Source organism: Saccostrea echinata, unplaced genomic scaffold (assembly GCF_033153115.1).
Source record: "Saccostrea echinata isolate AGI-Se365-2 ecotype Australia unplaced genomic scaffold, CSIRO_AGI_Sech_v1 ptg000016l, whole genome shotgun sequence".
NCBI lineage: Eukaryota > Metazoa > Mollusca > Bivalvia > Ostreida > Ostreidae > Saccostrea > Saccostrea echinata.
Window position 1 is genome coordinate 27,965,061 of NW_026889765.1, and position 21,691 is coordinate 27,986,751.

The 21,691-nt window shown below is 33.2% G+C and overlaps 1 protein-coding gene and 1 long non-coding RNA gene across 2 annotated transcripts; both read right to left on the minus strand.

Annotated features, from left to right (window-relative positions):
• Positions 1 to 3,543: 3,543 nt before the first annotated feature.
• Positions 3,544 to 3,931, minus strand: LOC133189081 (uncharacterized). The gene is made up of 3 exons (XR_009721402.1): positions 3,898 to 3,931; positions 3,754 to 3,769; positions 3,544 to 3,612 (listed from the first exon to the last, which is right to left on the minus strand). It is a non-coding gene; the product is annotated as an uncharacterized LOC133189081 (long non-coding RNA).
• Positions 3,932 to 9,079: 5,148 nt separating this feature from the next.
• On the minus strand, positions 9,080 to 21,389 carry LOC133188280 (cell adhesion molecule 2-like). The gene is made up of 4 exons (XM_061323652.1): positions 21,311 to 21,389; positions 10,737 to 11,138; positions 10,228 to 10,575; positions 9,080 to 9,435 (listed from the first exon to the last, which is right to left on the minus strand). The coding sequence occupies exons 1-4, from the start codon at positions 21,387 to 21,389 to the stop codon at positions 9,080 to 9,082; spliced, it is 1,185 nt and encodes a 394-aa protein (XP_061179636.1).
• Between the last annotated feature and the right edge of the window lie 302 nt (positions 21,390 to 21,691).

Below are 21,691 nucleotides of genomic sequence, written 5' to 3' on the forward strand. Positions count from 1 at the left end.
TTGTTTCTATCGTAAACAATTAAAACAATTGACACATTTTGACTTAAGTCTAAGTCTGCTTCTTGATCCTGGGAACAAAAGCTTAAATTTCCTTTCCGCTTCTGTAAGAGCCATGTTGAAGAGAAAGTATAAAAATATGTGACTTATATATATGTACAACGATCGTTTTCATCGATAATACAAAAATACGATTTCCACTTCTTGATACTAGTCCTTTAAAAGAGAAATGTAAATTAATGAGTAAGAAAAATAAAGACTCATCTGAAATAAAATTATTGACACAAAAATTATGATGTGAAGACATTTATGGCATAAAAGTTAAAACATCTGTAGTGTTTAACTTGCAATTTTTTTGCTAATTCTCAAGTAGGAAGTCAAACTACTGTAGTAATTGTCATATTTGTGACGATGTTGGTTATTTATGGAAAGTCGGAATCATTCCTGCTTTCAACAGAAAAGTAGTTTTGTTTTATTCTATAAATTTACTTCCTTTAGCTTTTATCTGCTGTATCCAACGTGTGAACGGTACCCTTGTCCGTATTGCTGGGATTGTCCGTAACTTTGTGTTGTAGGTGGTCCAAAAGTTTGTTGTCCGTGATCAACCTTATTTTGTTGTCTTCCGTTGTTTAATATATCTGTGGAAAGAGGCAAAAAATAACTGTCATTCTTTTAAGATATTCTGTATGTTTATTATGTATTACAGAGGTTAAATTAAATATGTAAATAACGAACAGGTTTCAAGCCAAAATGTTCATTCAAACAAAACAAATCAGAACTAGAGCAAACACGGACCTCTAAAACATCATCGGAGATGAGATCAGGTGCCATGGAGGAGTGAGCATCCCCTGCTAACCGGTCACACCCGCCGTGCGCTCCCTATCATGATGGAGAAAAACGGAAAAATCCGTAGATTATTCAGTGTGTGGCCTTACAGTTAGTATGAAAAAGTCAATTAGCACTTGACTTTATGATAAATTTTATTTGCTAACAAGGTCATTGTATCGATGATACAACTTTCGAAATGATGGCTATAAACGAGACTGTTGTCTTCTTGTTTCGTCAACTTTTTGTCAATAGTTTGCGTCGTTTTAGAAATTGTTCGTACGTAGAGCATGCTCTTGCCGAGAGACATAAACCCGATATGCAGGTGTATTGCTGCATAAGTAACGGAAGTTGATAATTAAAAAGTTGAAGTTAAAGCTTGGTTGTTAAGTTACCATAAGGGTCTTTTTCTGGTAAAATATCCAAATATGAAACAGATGTGTTAGACTCTGTGGTGTATCTTTCTTTTCAAGCTCACTGGGATATATCGACTCGGAAGTAACTATAATTGTAAATCGATAAGACGCAGTTTATTTAGCGTAAACTGTGTCAACCCAGATTATACCGTATAAAATGAGTAGCTATTAATCTTATTCCTTAATTAATCCTTCGATCTCACATCAAGGCCCCACCCTGCCCTCGGGGCATGGTTTTAATAAACTCGAATTTCCACTAGGATTCTTCCATGAAATATATGGAGGTAACGAACAGTATTCAAGCTCGAAAGTCCATTAAACATTACAAAATAGGTGCAGAGCAAACACGGACCTCCAAAACATCAGAGGTGGGATCAGGTGCCAAGGAGGAGTGAGCGTCCCCTTCCGATCGGTCACACCCGCCGTGTGCTCCTTGTCATGATCGGGAAATAACGGAAAAATCCGTCGACAATTCAGTGTGTAAATAATGGCCTAACAATTAGTATGAAAAACATCAGTCAGCATTTGACACAATGATAAATTGTATTTGCTGACAAGGTTATTGTATCGACCATAGAACTTACGAAATGATGACTTTAAACGAGACTGCTGATATTCTTGTTTCATCAACTTGTTTGTCAATAATTTACCTCGTTTTAGAAATTGTACACACGTAGAGCATGCTCTTGCGTATCGAATCAACTGAGAGATATAAACCCCGTATGCAGGTGATGAAGGTATATTGCTGCATAAGTAAGGGAAGTTGACGATTGAAAAGTTAAAGTCATCACGTTTATCATAAAGCTTGGTGTTAGATTATCATTAACATCTTTTTCAAGTAAATTATCCAAATATGAAACAGATGTGTCAGACTCTGTAGTCCATATAAATGTAATCATGACTTTGCTGTTCTTGAGAAGCAATCTTAAAGATATTTCTTATCCATTCCTTTGTTAAACTTTGGTCGCCAATCCCTAACAAAAAAGTACTATAGTTAACTATAATTAAATATAGTTTACTATAGTTAACAAAATATAGTTTACTATAGTTAACAATAGTTTACTGTAGTATCAAAGTTTTTTCACTATAGTAAATCAAAGTATTTTTACTATGGATTTCAGATCGTTATATTTTTTTGTTCTTCAATTCATACATGCACATTTTTTTAATATTTAATTGAAATATTATTTGAATATTCACACATTATTTCCAAATTTTACATTACTGTTATCGAATTTTAGAGATTTTAAACTTTGAAATCTCAACAACAGTTCCAGAGTAAAGTTTCACAGTAAATCAAAGTATCAAATTTTTCATTTTAATTATATTAACTATAGTAAACTATAGTGAACTATAGTAAATTTTGTTAGGGATAGTAGCTCCAGCCTAACCCCAAGATCATGATTTGACCATGCAAATATGAATGTACAATTCCTCAGAAAGATTTCACTTTACTTTAATATTTTTAAGTCAGTGGTTTTTGAGAAGATAATTTAAATGATCCCATTTATTTTTCAATATTTCTTTATTATCTCCCCTTGGAAGAGGTAGTGGCCCTTTTTTTGGAGAAATTTACTCTATAACCAAGGATACTTTGAGCCAAGTTTGGTTGAAATTGGCGAAATGGTCCAGGAGAAGAAGATGAAAAGTTTACGACGCTGATGACAAACAACGATAGACAACGAACAAATTTTGATCAGAAAATCTTACTAGAGCCTTCGGCTAAGGTGAGCCAAAACTGTATGATGAACATACATGTATCGCAAAGCAACAGTCGACGTATGGATTTCAAAGTTTCAGTAACGAATAAGTATACTTTACCGTGTAAAAGAATGCGTAATGCACGAGAAACTGATAGAACAATTTTCGAAGGTTACATTATGTAGACTCGGTCGTCCAGTCGGTGTCAAGAGCGTTTCCGTTTTTATTCGTTACCCATAAATTGTCCAGTAGTGCCTCTGGTCATCAGTCATCAACGCATGTACAGGAAAAGAAACGAAACAAAAGCATTCATATCGACTTTATAACGGCCAATACCGTATTCAAGCGGATCCGTTCCAAACTTTGAACGCGCTCAAAAATATCTTCGCTCGGCATTGTAAGTATTCTACGAAAGAGAAACGGACAAAAGTGAGCTAACGGAAAATTCGTATGATTGAAGCTTGTTAGTGCAATCAGGTAAACTGTGATTAAGACCTTATCCATGCAGACCCATCATTTGCGTTTTTGTGTGGATGATGGCTTCGAAAACGTGAATCATTTAATTCATTAAACTGTTTGTTTGCACATTAAGAAGTTGAACATACTTTTTGGGTCTGAAAGTTCTTCATATCTGTGTTCCTCTTTCCGGTGTTGCAGTTCTTCGTATGTTCCACTAAATCGTCCAAATGAAATTAACGTATGTCAAAATTCAAACTTGCCAGGCTTTTTATTTTAATTTCTTATGGATGAAGTTTTATTTCCGTTCATCTTTTTTCCAAATCATCACCAAGCTTTAAAAAAAAACACTACTTACCCGTGTGATCCATTTCCTGAACAAAGAAGACATTTGTAATTATATTTTACATGTTTATACTGATTACAAAAAATCGAAAGAAAATGGAATATAGATTTTTTTAAATTGTTATCATTAAAATTAAATTATACAAAATGTCCTTACTGTTTGGTGGTCTAATAACGTCATAGCCGTTTTCCTGATCCCGAGTGATCTGTTTCAGCTCTTCATACTGAGCGCTAAATGAATGAATTTGAGGTTTGAAACAATTCATTATTTACATATCTACTTGTAACCTTTCATAAATGAAAAAAAATTACTCTTCACTATAGCTAGCTGCAAAACACCAAAAATAATTGTAACACACAAGAGTAAATTATTATCAAGGCGATTTCCTTTATACAATTGATATAAAAATGTGATAGCAATGTGTAAAACATATGATAAAAGGGATTTCTCATGGTTTGTGGTTACATAAGATTTTTTATCCAACTCGTTGCGCGTTTTTAAAACACAAAACTCTTTTAATAAAAAATCCTATCCAGCCACCAACCTTGGGAAACCCTATATATTCTATTGTATTACCCTCTAGAACTGCTCTTAACGTTTACAATCAAAATGTTTTCAAATAACAGAAGCTTGAATTTTCCTGAGTTTCAATAACCTATTTCTAAGAATTTGTGTCCCCTGCTTAAGAAAAAAAGAAGTGGTTGGAAGAAGTGAAAAAAAAATGGAGATATTTTGTCCTTTCAGTGTTTGGCCTTAAAGTCAATTAAGGTTTTCTTTTAGATTAAAGAAATTTGTGATTAAGTTTCATTGCAAAAGCTTACAGAGTTATACTCTGAAAACTATGAATGTTGTAAATAAGTCTTTGTCCTTGGACTTTGACCTTTCGACCTCAGAATCAAGAGGAGTCTTCAATAGACCATAAACAGTTGTGATACAAAATTTTATTGCAAAAAGTTCAAAGACTTTTTAAGATATCGCCCGGAAATGAAAGTGTTACACACAGACAGAATGTAAAAATTAATGACCTTGACCTTTGACTTGTTGACCTCAAAATCGAAAAGGATCTCTTTTAGGCTGGAGGAAGTTAAGTTTTAAAATTTTATTGTAAAAGCTCTAATTCTTTTTGAGGTATCGTTCGGAAATGAGAGTGTTATATATAGACAGAGTGACAGGCAGATAGACGGATGGACGGCAGACAAACAGTCCAAAATTAATATTTCTTACTTTCAGTGAAAGCAAGGGGATACATGTAAAAAGAATACGACTCAGACTTCCACCATTCCTATCATATGCATCTTAAAACAATATCCGTACTTTTTTCTTAATGCAATATTTTGGCTACATTCCAGATTATTACAATGTACATTGATGTCAACCTTCTGTTTTCAATGCTTTTGAGACGTCTTTTAATATGCTAATATTTTTTCTGACGATAAAGCATACGCTACCTCTTTTCCATTTCAAGACCTACAATTAAGGGGAAAAGTTTCAGAAAATGAAATTTACTAATTTCAAAATGAAAATGAAAAGCAATTGAATAGATTTATTACTTACTCGGTGTTTCTGAGATATTGTTTATCGCTTCAGTTTTCTTGCTACTGTGTAATAAATATGTACAAGTATTATGTATCAATCTTATTAAAATTTGAAGAAACTTCGGTTAAAAATGATGGAAAACTTGTTTTACTGAAAATTCCATAACAATTTGTAGAAAAAGTCCGATTACCAAGTGTCAAAAAACTGTATACTGTAAAATCACTATTTTCGTGGTGTCATTTTTTTTTCTGTGATTTGAGGAATATATTATTTTGATTCATAGGATTTTGATATCGTGTATAGTAAACAAACATGTTGTACGTGTAGTTTGAAATTTTAACATTTCGTGGAGTATGAATTCAATAGCCTCTTTATATAACATATACTCATATTCATTTAACGAAAACAACTGAAATTTAACACATAAGGAAAAAAATTAGTGATTTCATGGTAGCTTATGAACTTATTTCTAGCAAATATCAGAATATATGTAATTTTTGTTTTGTTTGTTTGTATGTTGTTTAACGTCACTCTCGAGAATTTTTCACTCATATGGAGACGCCACCACTTGCCGGTGGAGAGCTGCAAATTTTGTCCTATACTCGGCACTTACGGCCATTGAGCAGTGAGGGATCTTTTTCGTGCCATCACCTACTGCGACACGGGACCTCGGTTTATACGGTCTCATCCAAAGGACCGGTCTCCACGTACCACAGTGGGATTCGAACCCGCGACGTAAGGATCAACTCCTTACTCCGCGACTCTAGAGCAGACGCTCTAACCACTGCGCCACGCGGGCGACTGTAATTTTTAGATGGTTACAATAAAATTTTCAATTCAATAAAACAAAAAGAATACGTCTGATTTTTTTTTTTTAAATCTTGTAACTTTTAGTAAAGCTTAAGTTTGATTTTGCAGAATAAAGGATATTGATAACCATAAAGTGTGTAGAATCTGACATAGTTAATAAATTTGGATTTCCTGACATAACCATCTAACATTATTTTACCACTGTAATTAGCAGTAAGTTACAATTTTTCATTTATTTCTCTATGGTTCTTAATTAAACTTTATGGAAGTTAGAAAAGTTTTGACTCAGTATTACATGTAATGTTACCGCCCTTACCTTTAATTTGGTTTTCTTTCTGAAAGTGAAATTAACCAGAGCAGTATGTCAACCAATGCGAATTGACTGTTAAGAAGTAAAATAATAATGATTATTAATAATAAAAACAAAATACTCACCAACACATAAAATTTGATATTTTCTGTTAAAGATAAAAAGGGCAACAAGTGCAGCTAACACAACTCCCCCGATCATCCCACCAACGATCATTTCTAATTTTGATTGTGACGCTTGAAAGCCTATAAAGAAAAATACAAATGATACAATATCAGTTTACATATAATCTAAACTAGGAAGCATCTGATAAGATTGTTGCATCAAAATGTACCGTTTTTGCTTTTACAGAACTTTACTAATTTAAGAAACTGGCAAACAGATTCCAAGGTTTTCATTTCAGTTAACTTGGTGACAGTTATATTTTTATGTAAAATTTATAATGCCTGCTTTTTTCTTTATTATTTATGTTTGACAAGATGCTGTCGAATATTCATTAATCGTAAATGCAATTTGAAAGCTTTATTCATCTCCTCCATTAAAGTTGGAGTCCATGATAACTTAATGAAGATAAGTTACACAGAGCAGTGTAATGATTGTGGACATTAAGGGTGGTAAAAAAACAAAATAATCTTACTTAAACAAAACAAAATTTCTTTAACGACAAAAAGACTTATTTCCGTTAAGAACATAAGATTGTTTGTCCATAAGATTCTGAAAATCAGCATTTTATAACTGAACGTTTTCACAAAAATGTCACTGAATTAACAAAGAAAAGTCTTCCTACCCATGAAATATTCTTCTCATAGTTAAAATTAACAAAATCACATATCATATTATTATTTTTTTCTATGCTGCACAAACAGGCGTTCGTATTTGTTGACTTTTTGTCATCTTTTGGCTTTTTGATTTGTAACCTAGTCAAGTGACATTTAATGACACAGGCTATCAATGACAGTGAAAGGTAAAGCCATTCAAATACTCTGTTACGTGAAGTTCACACAGCTTTTCATCACACTCAATAATTTGTAATGGAAATTCTGGAGACGAAAGTTCGTTCTTAGCAAAACGTAAAACAACAATCTGTTTGGAATTCCCCGCTTGGTATTTCGGTCGAAATAAATCTTGATACAAGACATTTGTAGTATCAATTTCAAAACCCTTTAGTTCAGCTTATAAGCTTATATTCAGGTCCATTGATAATTATTAAGAATTGAAATATAATTCTATTTGTTTTAGATTAAATCTGAAGGAAACTCAGCTCAGTAAAAAGTTTATGCCGAAATTCTTAAGATATAAATAAATGTCATGATAAAAATTGCAACGGAATGGAAAAAACTTTTGACAGTAATGGAAGCGAATGAGTGAAAATGATAAGCGAATTGTCGAAAAAAGGACAAAGAACATTAGAATTGCCAATTCCTCTCTAAAATGATGAAAAACTTTCAATGAGTATTCGTCCAGAGCAATTGCGGACAACTCACATCAAGCATGAAGATCAAAATACATTCAGCTGTTCACAGGAAAACATCGATAAAAGTCAGTGATTTAAAAAGAAATGATTTATTCCAAAAGATTATTAGATGCATAATTATTAGATGTATAATAGTTTAATCGTAATAAGAATTATGTATATATGTAAAAAGTATTTTGTTTTTAAACGCAATGTTCTTTGTGTTTTTGATTGCATAAAAAATGAATTTACTTTTTGGAGTCATAACCGAGAAAACATTGCAATTGAATGCGAATCAATTCCATGTATACCCAAGTTTGTTTTTAAATACAATGTTCTTAAAGTTTGTGTTTTTGATTGCGAAAAAAAATTAATTTACTTTCATGAGTCTTAGACAAGAAAAGCATTGCAATTGAATGCAAATCAATTCCATTTATACCCAATTATTTGTGAGTGCAAACTTCATAAATTTAAACATTTTTTCTTGAACTGAACTTAGCTGGTTTAGTTCCGTATTCAACTGACCAATACAACATATAAAAACAAAAACTATACTTCCTCCGTGATAATTATGATACATGAAATAAAACCCGTGAAAAATAAGATGCATGCATGATAAAACATTACCATCTCCTCCCTGTGGTGTTGTGGTGGGTCTTCCAGAAGATCCAGTAGTATAGAAATTATGTGTAGTAGTTGCTGAGGTGGTAATTGTGGTCTTCACTACCAAAAGGGAAGCGAAACGTAGTCTTGATTGGCAAGCACGTAACACTAACTCGAGGCTTAAAATGGGGTGAGGGGTGATATTTTGAAATTCTTATTTTTATCAAAAATATTTGAATAAAAGAAATAAATTTATATCTCATTTTTATATGCATATATCTTTGTAATATTGTAATAAACCAGCTAAGGAATAATTCATTATAAACTTGTATAAATAAAATGTGAGATATAATAAAGTTACCAATTGGTTACCACAATGTATATTTTGGTTTGTAAAGCTTCATTGCCTGTATTTCTTCAACACAAGCATACAGTTGAATTGCAGAATTATACAAAATAGATGAGAAGATAAAACAAACAATCTTAACACACACACCCTCCAAAAAAAGAAGAAAATTTTAGAAAGAAAACAAATTCTATACATATTCTTATTTTTCATTCATATGGCATGATAAAAGAAACGTTAATACTGAGAGCATAAAACTTTCCATCAAACAACCTGTATTTCAATGGAAAAAATGAAAATGAAACCATCCCTTACCAATTTGTAAACTTAAGTCGTTAGATGCATTGAAAAATTTCCCTTGAAATCCATTAAATGCTGTACAAGTGTATGTCCCTGTGTCAGTTTCCTGAAGATTTGTCAGAGTCAGTGTCCCATTACTGGATGATAGCTCTCTAGCACCGTCACTGGGACTAGCTTTGAATGTCCATTGATACCTGTTTACAGCCGTATTTGTGTGACTCCCTGGTGTTGGATTACCTTCAGCTTCGCAGATCAAGGTCACAGAAGAACCAGCAGAATACTGAGAGTTATCACCGGTGTCTGGTACCTTCCTTATTCTGGGAACGTTGACCTTAACTGTAAATATATAATTGATGATTACGGCTGACAAGACTCATAAAATGACATCTTTGTGTACATAAATTTAATACACGGTATATCCACACGTCTTCTAATGAGCTGTAAATGCTAAATAAATGTGACATTACAAGGATTTAAATTGTTCTATGGATATTTACTATCATTCCAATAATAGCGTGTCACTTTGCTTGATCGACGTAGTAAAATTTCACAAATTGATTACCATATTACTCATCGATTGGATGTTTGATTTGAATGAAATCAATACTACTTTGCATATGAAACACAGAACCCAGCAATACCCTTGACAATACTGACCAATCGTATTGAATGAGTGTTCACGAGTATGCAGTAAACAACAATTACATGCGGACAGGCAAAGCAAGTTTTACTTCCTATAATGATGACATCGATAACTATATAGTATAATAGTAGCTATAGCAGAGTAGCCTTACTAATTCCATGCTTTAAATTTTCTTATACGTATTAACCCCATCCGGTCAAATAACAACAAATATGACAAATCATTTTTGGAGGACAGAAAACGCTTTGACTGACCACGTGTTGCTGCTGACCTCAAATGCCGTACTGGTAAACGATCATTCGATGTGATTGGCCAGTATTATCAGAGTATTGTTGGATTCTGTGTTTCATATGCAAAGTAGTATTACTTCCATTGAAATCAAACATCCAATCGATGAATATAATATGGTAATCAATTTGTGAAATTTTACTACGGTCGATCAAGCAAAGTGACACGCTGTTATTGGAATGATAGTATATACTTACAAAATACGTTAACCCTTTTAGACTCTTGGTTCGGTTTGTCACGATCTTGCATTGTCAACAGTTCATTGTCCACGAAACATCTCCACACAGACTGGTCATCGTCTTTTGTCATGGTGTACGTTACTGTGCTGGTCACGTTGTAGACGCACACACCTTCCTGAATCTGTGGAGTGTTCGTAGACACCCCTGACATTTCCTGTGGAGCGGTTATCCCTTTCCTGTAGCGCCACCATCTGATTTGTCCTGGAGGTTTTCCAACATTTGCTGTACAGGAAAAAGTCACTTCCGTGTTCTCTTCTATATTGTCTGGTACAGGAACTGGAATTTCATAAGGCTGTTCAGCAGGTGCTGCAATTATATATTATCAAACATTTACAGAAAAGTTGTTAAACACTTATAATTATAATATTATTTGCATACCAAGAGATTTTCTCGTGGTTAATACAATTTTAACTTAATGCATATATCATTTATCATTATACATTCAATCGGACTATAAAAATACTTACCTTTAGCTGTGAGAGATGTTTCTTTTGTCATAGTTACGGGGCCTGATTCAGTATTAATAAATAAAACAGAACAACTGTAGTACTTCTCATCTGAACACAACACTTCGTTAACTCTCATAACAGCAACATAAGAATTAGCTCCATTAGCTGTAACATTAAATAATTCGGATCGATTCTTATATTCAGTAGCAAAGTCTGTAAAGGAATTGGAACCACCTGTTCCAGGAGGAGAAAAAGAGGCTACATTCGAAAAACCCACTGGTCCTGTTTTAACTTGCCAAGAAATAGATCCTGGATAGACTGTATCATCAGAGTCTAGTGTATATGTACAAGTGAAGTCCACAGAACCTCCAATAATGGCCGTGAGAGAGCCTGCTGTTGACACTGTTCCAGCAAAACTACCTTTAACATGAAAAAAATATACATCAATTCAATACAAAGAACAGACCTAATATAAGATATATTATAAGTTGCTGACCATAAGGAGTTTAATCAATAAGTGAGTCGATGTTTTTTACCACATGACTGATCAGTAAGATATGTTCTACTAAAGACAACTATATCACGGAAACCAGTTGTCTTTGATACAAGGCTATTATATTTATCATGTAAACAATACATATCCATATACCTACATCTAATATGGTTAAAAATGTTTCGAAAATTTAATTGTCATAACATAGGCATTCACAGGTATTATACAATCAATTGTTTATTGAATGATGTCTTTAAAATCATTTAATTTTCCGTTTGATATTTAAGCATTGAATCATTTTTTTTTTTTTGAAAAATACCGTCTCGTAACTGCATAAATTGAGTAACTCGCGTTAGCGCGTTATGCAAATTTGTTTGCACACACCGTTGCACTTCCACGGCGTTAAACGTTTGTGATGTCAAAATAAAACGCATACTTTAACCTTTTGACCCCTTGTCCGTGTTATGGTGTTTTGAATGCCGTAGCTTTCCTCATACTTTATAAGCAAAATACATGTTGAATGTAAATATAGAGAAATTATTGATTTAAACTTCCCTATCATTTCCAACTCAACTATGACTGATCTCCTTTAAATGTTACTGTAAATTAAGAAAATTTCCAAACTAGAGATAAAGGGCAATTTTCATCTCAGTACGAAAATATAATCCTTTTATATTGAACTTAAATGTAAAGCGGTCCAAGGGCTCTTAAGCATGGAAGCAGCTTAGCTTGCCTGAAACGAGGGAGACTCTACCGCAAAACAAGAATCAGCTAACCCACTAGCGAGGCAGTATTCCGTCAGTTTTACCATTCCCCTCTCCTTAGCTAAATGAAGTTCCGCCCCGAAGCCTAGTACGGGTTCTTTCTGAGTGTTAAGGCTTTTTCAGTAACGGCAACCAATGGCGTCTACGGACACTAGGACCGTATTTGAACACATAGTCCTACTCCTAGATCTTCCTGAAGCAGGTCTAGGAACACTTCAGTAAACGGAACCCATGCCGTCCACAGATACTAAGTCTGTAACTGGACACAACGTCCTAGCTCCTTCCTGAAACAGGTCGCCAAACACCAGAGTCACTACACTACCAACAATTTTGTAACGTGAAGTAGTCACCCATCAAAGGGTTCTTCATAGCATGCTCGCAGCAGCTTAACTTGCCTGAAATCGATGGAGACTAGCTATACCGCAACACCAAAAAAAATTAGCCCACTGGGCTGTACAGTATATTTTCAATATATTCTGCTGCTACAGAACTATTTTATATATTCTTTACTCTGGACTAATTACAATGTAATTACAAAAAAGTATCTTTTTTCAATCCATGTACCGGATTATTTCTGGTAATTCGTTGTTTTTATAACGTCATTATGTTTTATTATGCTTCAAAATAAATATTTTTTTTATTACTTGCAATTTGCTCATCACAGCATTCTAAAATGTGCTTTAAAATGACATGTACAAATCCAAAGCTCGTCATACTAAGATTTCAGTGATTAGCAAAACTAAGTTATACCCGTTGTCTATTCAGTCTAACCTTTTGTGGTGAGGACAATTTGATTAAAAGAAATAATAGGAGCTCTATTTTTTATAATTTTATTTTGCTTTAAAGACTTGTTTATATGAAAACTCTGCATTTTACTAAAAAAATTAAATGTTTATGATAAAAACGATAAGAGCTGAGCGTTGATTTTTTTTCAGAATGTTATCAGTACTATATACATGTACTAGTATGGGGAAATTTTACCCCCAATTTATTTTCGCCCCTTTTCCGCCCTCATCGCAGGCGGCGAATTTATAATAAGGCGAATTCAAAGTTAAAATCATTATCTCTAAAACACGGCAGTGTCTGGTCGAATTTTAAGACAGGCAAGTGCAAAAAAAAAACACAGGGCAAAAATTACTCATTATACAGTATTATAAAAAATATAGCATCATCAATGTTTACATGTATATGTATGGTCGTGATAATGCATATTTGCTTCAACCAATGCATCTAAATATTTCTCCGTCTTATATGAATATATCAAGTTTTACAAGATGATATTTTTCTGTTACTGAAAGAGTAAATTACAATTCTACGATAAAATATGCTACCTGAAAATTTGTAGCTTATATTTACCTCAAAGTTTAGGAAGTGAATAAATTGTTAGTAAGTGTTGAAATTGAAATAAAATTCATATATAATATGATATAATACATGTATATCACATATTTATATTCATATATTTATATCAGTAGGTGCTTAAATTGAATTAAAACTCAATTTACGATGTATGTAATTAAATAAACTTTTTTACTGCACCGAAAAGAATTGCACAGCTCTGTTAAGGCTGCATAAAGGGGCAGTACATTTACATTTTCCGTATAATTTAGGCCCCCTAAAGGGCATACACTTAATAGATCTTGACCATTTTTTTATATATATACTTAAAGGAAACATTCTTAACTTGAAAAGTGCAGTTGTATCCCTGAAATCGAGAGCATTACTTAATGAATACGTAAAACACCTGGTAATAAAGGTCAAACATACAGTGCAGGGAACTAATTTTGTTACATAAACCAGCATCAGCATAAGCATTAGTAGCATCAGGATCGAGCTAGCATCAGGATCAGCATTTAAAAAACAGCATTACCAGGATCAGCATCAGCAAGCAAAGGATAAAACCAGCATTGATCTACATAAAATCAGCATTATCCTACTAGCATCAGAAAATCAATGAATTTCAATTCAGTAAAAAATTAAAAAAGAAAGAAAGAATATTGGTTAAAGTATTCACATTATTGATACATAGTGAGATATTATGATCAAATAATTGTAAAGGCACTTTTATTGCTTTAAACGGCAATGCTGAAATTCATTATCTACTTCCGGTAGCATGATGCTACTTCCGGTAGCATTGACCTAATTATAAAACAGCATCAGGATAAGGATTACTAGCATTAAATCAGCAAGCAAAGGAAGCATTCAAATCAGCAAGCAAAGGAAGCATTCAAATCAGCATTGATGCTGTAACAAAATTAGTTTCCTGCACTGTATTTTGACTAGAGCTAAATAACTTGAAATTCAAAGTAATAAAATGCAAATTCTATTTAAAGCAGCAGCCTTCTATAAACTACAAGATATGTAGAAAAAATTTATTACTTAAATTTTTGAATTTTAACTAGGGTATGCCCTTGCGATATTTAAAGGACAAGGTATGGTTATGGCCGAATCCGGCACCTTATTGGATGTAAAAAGCAGAACACAGTTAAAATGTGTCTAGTTTGTAGTTAAGAACTTAAAACGATGCTTGTGTTAAAACAAGCACTAATTTTGATTCAAAGCTTACACGGAGGCCACAAGAGGGTGCAGAAGTAGGACATTTTCCCGAATTTCCTCAATTCTGGTGGAATTTCGTCAAATTTGAGATACTTTTTGCTTCGGGAAACACAGAGCACAAGCTTGCCTATCAGAGATTTTTATACTGTACATAAGATGCATCTGATACTAGTGTATGAAATATACAAATTTGGTAGATAGGCAAGCTTGTGCTCTATGTTTTCTGAAACAAAATGTGCTATAAAATCGATGAAAATATGCATAAAAATGGGAAAATTCGGAAAATGATACATTTTCTGACCTTCCTGTGACCTCTGTGTATCCCTTAACTTAGAACCAATACTCATTTTGTGGCAGGGGTGACAACAGGTTTTTTTTTAATAAACTGTTGCATCATTCTAAATAACACCCCAAACCAGGGGCCAAAAAGGGGCCTTAGCCTATCTTGTCCTTTGTTAATGATCTACATACAGTACATTACATACATTTATCACATGACTGTCAAAAACATGACCAAACCAAATTTAATACAGAGCGGGGTATACAATACTATTTCAATTAATATTAAAGTCATGTGATAATATAGTAGCTTTACAAAAATTAATTCAGTTTAAAAAGGTAAGTATTTATGCACGTTTATATTCCGTTGATTTCTTCGTAGTAAGCCTTAACAGTGCAGCGTGTCAGCTAGTAATGTGATGCATCTTAGCTTCCTGTTTCATTTACTGGGACACATAAATGTCATTACTGTCAACAGGTAAAATAAATTACAGGTGACTCTCGATGGCTCGAACTCCGATTTCTTGAAGTTCTCGATCTCTCGAAGTGAACCTCCGGTCCCGTTTTTTCCTCTCTATATCTAAGCAAATTTACTTCTGATCTCTCGAACTTCCGATCTCTCGAAGTTCTCTATCTCTCGAACCAAGACCTGGGTCCCGTTACACACATTTCATTGTTTTTTACTCTCTATCTCTCGAAGCTTTGATTGCGCATATGTACACGCCAATCAAGCGTAAAATTAAATGCAGCTTGGACTTGAAAGCCTTGGGCTGGCATGGAGGTGTTAGCTGGATGTTTACATAGATGACACTATACCTGTGAGCATCCGAGTGTTGATATAATTGGTAAATTATAAACGAATTGCGTATTTTGACTTTGACTTGACAGCGAGACGATAATTTTTAGAAAATAATTTAAGAGACATGTCAATAATTTTCCATAGATTATGAAGTTTTATTAGAGTCTACATAATCCCACTTTGAAAAACATTGCACAAGAAATCCTATCTCAAGAATTGAACACCGATTTAATACGAGAAATCTGGTGAAGGACCCGATCAATCCCGGGGGATAGCCATACCGACGATTGCTATTTAGGTTTCATGTAATCATGAAATGAGTACAGATAAATACTGAAACTTAAAGAGATCGTTTTATTTATTCAAAATATGATCATTGTTGTTGAAATAAAGTGAATTACCTGTAAAATACGAGTGAAAACGTGCAATGGGATCATCAACATATACTTCCGTTATTTATAATAGTAGAACAATGATGATCGGAACTGAAATTTCCTGATTTTATTCAATTTCTATCTCTCGAACCCCTCGATCTCTCTTACTTTTCTAACGGTCCCTTGAACTTCGGGAGATCGAGAGTCACCTGTACCTATTTCTTTTATCGAGAGTCCCTTTTCTAAAACATTAAACTATTACCCTGTCTCAGAATAAAATGATTATTAAAATGAATAATCCCACATTTTCATTTTCTTTTTCCAATTGATCTTTTTATCTTAATATTAAATTTCAAAACATGATACCCAAATTGATATCTCATATGTAAAACCGCATTTGTGACCAGCCAAGTTTAAAACGGAATAAATACTTTATTATTAAATAGTTTTAATAATCAAAATATCTTGGTGAATTGAAAATTTTAATATATTTACAAGAAGCTAGGGTTGTTATGTTCTTCTGCCATTTTCTTTTCTTTCTTTTTTTTTTTTTTTTTTTTACTCTTAAAAATTCCTAATTTTCCAAATATTGTACGTCAATATTCATATAACTGATTTTAACACAGGTACTTGGGTCTTGGTTTATAAATATGTATGTACCTAATTGATATGTAAAAAAAAAAAAAAAGTAAAGGTATGCAGGCTCCGTAATGGCGTCTGTTCAAATCTCTTGTTTACATGGCTTGTTCTTTGAAAATAACGCTGCACCTACCGATCTGTATGCACCGGACGTCTCGGAACACTGATTACTTATTGTAAAATCCCTCACATCTTGCAAATAATTCCTAAAACGTGATTTTTAAACACATTTTCAAACTTTTCGTTAACGTGCCCGGAACTAAGTGCAAATAATAAAACCCGATTCAAAACGACAAATTCCGGCCATTCAGACACTTCAAAATTCTAGAGAAAACTAAAAATAGTTCTGGAATAATTCAAGTTATATTTTGTTACATCTACCCACCTCTATGGGAAGACGATGGTTACTTGTTCTGAATTTTGAAAAGATATTTCTAAATTTTCTTGGTAAAATAGTTAAGTATTTTTCACATTCAAACTTTGTTTTGAAAATTCTATATGTAATACCTTTAGTGGAATTATTCATATCACTATACCATTTTTGTAAAAATTGGTCTTTAAGCTTTTGTTTTATAGCAATCGCAATCCATTTAACACTATGAAAATTTTGATCATTCCAAACATTACATAGTCCTGCAGTGTTAAGAATATTCTGTATGCAAGATATTCATGGATTATTGATTCCATTTTTGGTATATTTATTATAAAGATGTAAATAAATAATTCTACAAATCTTATTCTCTTTTCCATGTAACAGTTTCCCCCAGAAAGATATCATTCTTGTATAAATGCGTACGTACACCGGGTAACGTCCAGTTTCCCCGTACACCATAAAACTCGGTGTACTAGATTTTAGGTTTAAAATATATTTCAAAAATCTTAAATGTAGACGTTCAATAATATCAATATTTTCAAATCCCCATATTTCGCACTCATATAACAAAACAGGAACAACAACTTTATCAAACAGATCTAGCTGACATCAAAAGGTAGATTATATAAACGAAGTTTTCTTATAATGCCGTACATTGCCTTTTGTGCTTGATTAGATAAGTGCTTCTTAGCCTTTGAAAATGACCCTGATCTTGAGAATAAAATACCTAAGTAATTGAAATCTTTTACAGTTTCTAAAACATCGTTGTTGTATGTGTGGGTGATGGTCCTTTTGAAAAAATGACAATTTTTGTTTTATTAACATTAACATGGATTTTCCATGTTAAACTTTTACAATATGCAGAAAATTCATTTTAATTAATGCATGTTGTAGATCATTTGCAGTTTCAGACAAAATAACAGTATCATCTGCAAAAAATAATATAAACAGTTTGATAAAAACGGTAAGATCATCTTCGATCTCTTTAGACAAATTCTCTAAGCCATTAACATTCCTTTCTGTAAGATAATTTTCTAAGTCATTGATATACAGAGAAAATAAAAAAGGTGATAGATTTTCGCCTTGTCTGACTCCGACATTGCAGGTGAAATATTCAGAAGACACACCATCCACATTTATTCTTGATTTTATGCCTGCATACATATTTCTAATGTAAGTAAAACACTTCCCACTAACACCATTTGAAACTAATTTATACCAAAGACCACCTCTCCAAACAGTATTAAAAGCCTGTTTAAGAGCACTCTATACACTGCACACTAGACAGTTCTGATTTTGTGGTATTTTTATGCAGATAGAGTGATCTGCCCTTTGATCAAGAATAAAATAAATTGAAATGTACAGTATTTTACTTAATTTGTAAGGCCAAGATGAATAGATAGAACACTTCATATGCAGGTATTTCGCCCACTTATGTAAACAACAGTGATTTCTGTTCATCAGTACTTCATCGTCTTTGAACATTGGCAGAAAATGCAAACAGAAAATGCAAAATCAATACATGTATATTATCTAATGTAGAGTACCCTTTTCTGAAACCTGTTTGACTCTCGTTAATCAGACTGACGTTTTCTGCATATATTTCTAATTGTTTTTTCAAAATACTAGTGAAAAGTTTCCGGGGGCAGCTCAACAATGTGACCGGGCGATAGTTCTCGGGTTGTGTTGGGTCTCCTTTATTTTTTGTAAATAGGTTTTACGATGCCTATAAGCCATTCTTCCGGTACTATCCCAGAGTTAAAAATGAGATTAAACAATTTCTCGTATAGAGACAGAAACAGTGAAATAGTGGTACTAATATGTTCATCAAGAATATGGTCACTTCCGGGAGATTTGTTGTTTTTTAGGTCTTTTATGGCGGCCAAGATTTCATCTTGCGTAACTGGACAATCAAGTATTTCATTATATCTACTTTGTTCAGTGATGTTGATTTCAGAATCAGTTTCCTCTAAATTGGCTTCATTCATATTTTTGAAAAAAGTATACAAATTATTTAAATCAGCTGTACATTTGTTATTTTTATTTTGGCTATTTAATATTTTCCAGTATTCCTTTGTGTTGTTTGTTCGCAATTTTTTAATTTTTTTGAGAGAGATCTTGTCTATTAATAGTCATTTATTGATGAATCCATTACATTTTTATACTCTTTGCTAGCTATTGTTAGATTTTCTCTAGAATCTTGGGTTTTAATTCTATTATGCATACGTTTAGCTAAGTGAAATTTTTCCTCGCCGTTCTACAATAACGATTAAACCACCGTTTTTCGGGTTTTGTCTTTGTGCTTTTTATTTTATGTTTAATCGATCCCAAATGATTCTTTGGCTGCGCTTAAAAACACATTGCAGATTTTTGACATTACACTGTTCAAATGCTCTTTTTCCAGCTCATTTTCTAAATTCATTAGACCCCCGATTTCTTCTTCAATTTTAGTAGTTGTAGATTTATACCGGTCTATACTAGCACGAAAATCGTCTGCTTTCTTCGCACACCATAACTTCACACTTGATTGATCTTTACTTCCTACCTCTATATAGTTACAAGAGACATTTTGAGATACCGTTACACTGAATGACAGGGGATTGTGTGCGTTAGAATATAAGTTACAAAAATCTACAACATCAAATTTGCTTAAAAAATGAAATAGCTGTACACTAGATATCACATAATCAACAGTGCTTCTGTTCTTGCATGTAAGAGCACCTGTAGATTTATCACTTCCGTATCGACCGTTAAGAATAAAAAGATTGTTGTTGACACAAAAATCTACTAATTTGTAACCAAAATTATTGCTTATTACATCTTTGACTGTTTTGACCAGTGGAATACCAAAACTTTCTAATAAATTAACATCTGTATTTACACTTTGAGTAACATTATTACAGTTTTGGACATTTGCTAAAAAATCATCAGTTATAACATAGTCTTGTAGTTTTCCAACCCTGGCATTAAAATCTCCTAATAAACAAACATAATCGCTATTTTTAGTTATTTCATGCAATTCTTGTTCAACTTCCAAAAAACAATCAGGAGACGAATATTTGCTGTTTTCGGGTGGTATATACACAATTCCAAAGTAAACATCTTCATTGGAATTAATTAACAACTTACTCATTTTAAACCAAAGAACGTATTTTGAACGCTGGTCGTCGGTCACTTCCGCGTCGGCCGTGGTTCGGGCGACCGATGCGAGCCTCGTTGGTAGTATGAGCGCCTTGATTGTGGTTCGCTCCTCCCTCGGCCCCGAGCGTTTCCTCTGTGTTTTCTGGGGGGACATAAAGTCTGCCATCAATGTATAATTTGTCAACAACGAATTTGACACGACTTTCGTTCTGACGGGCCACTCGTATAACAGGGTATAGTTTTTTTCGTTTCTCCTCAATTTGTTCGTTGACCCATATATGCGTGTCTTTCAGCTTCCGAGGTGCCCGTCGTCGAACAAACTCCCTATCTTTAAAAAGCTAAATTTGGCGACGATGTTCCGGGGCCTTGTATTAAATTCATCAGGTTTCCCCATGCGATGCACTCGTTCAAATGATATGTAGTCCCGGATTTTCAATTTGTTTGCAAGAAAGTTGTGAAGAACTGCTTCACAATCTTCATTAGGTGTTTCTGGAATGCCACTAAAAATAAGGTTGTCCCGCATTGACCTACTTTTTAGATCAGTGACAGTCCTCTGCAATTCTTCATTTTGTCTTGTGATCGAGCTTAACTCTTTGTTCATATTCTCCCGCATGGTCTTAGCTTCATGTTTTAAGAATTTCAGTTCATTTTCTGCAGTCTTTTTAACGTCATCGAAAAATCTGGCCTGTCGCTGCAGCACTTTTTTCCACTTCTAAAACTGTTTGTTTCATAGCTGTTAAATCGATCTCAATAGTACTGACTTTGCTTTTCAGTGTTGAAACAGAGTCCTTTATAGTCTTAATGTCTAACACCTAATTTCAATTTCTGTGCAAGATGCGAGGGTTTTTTACAATAAATAATCAGCGTTCCGAGACGTACGGTGCATACAGATCGGTAGGTGCAGCGTTATTTCAAAGAACAAGTCATGTAAACAAGCGAGTTGAGCAGACGCCATTACGGAGCCTGCATACCTTTACTTTTTTTTACATATCAATAAGGTACATACATATTTATAAACCAAGACCCAAGTACCTGCGGATTTTAACAGAAAAATTATTCAAGGTTTCTTTATATACACAAATTATGATGTTGTAAGATGTTGTAATATAACAGGAAAAAAAAACCACAATCAATAATAGTTACTATAAAAATCACATTCTCATCATTTCCTTACCTTCAGGAACAAAACAAAGGTATAAAAAACAAAAATGCAAAGTAAATGAAAATAATTTGTCAGATTCCATTAGTTTCATTTTTTGACGTACTCCGTTGTATATTTTTGCATATTTTTCTATAGGAAAATTCCTGGCACACTCTTCAAAGCCAAATCAATGGTCGTTTTGATATTGACGATGTTTAAAATCCATTTTGAATGACCTAGTTATATCGTTTATTCGCTATCAACATAAAATAGTGAAGACCGAGCCCAATCATAATTACGAATAGATAAGGATATATATACAATATCGTAACATCTCACTTTTAAAAATCAGTTTTAATAAACTTTGTTGATTTGTGGATTCACCATTTATATTACTAATGTTTGCATCAATTT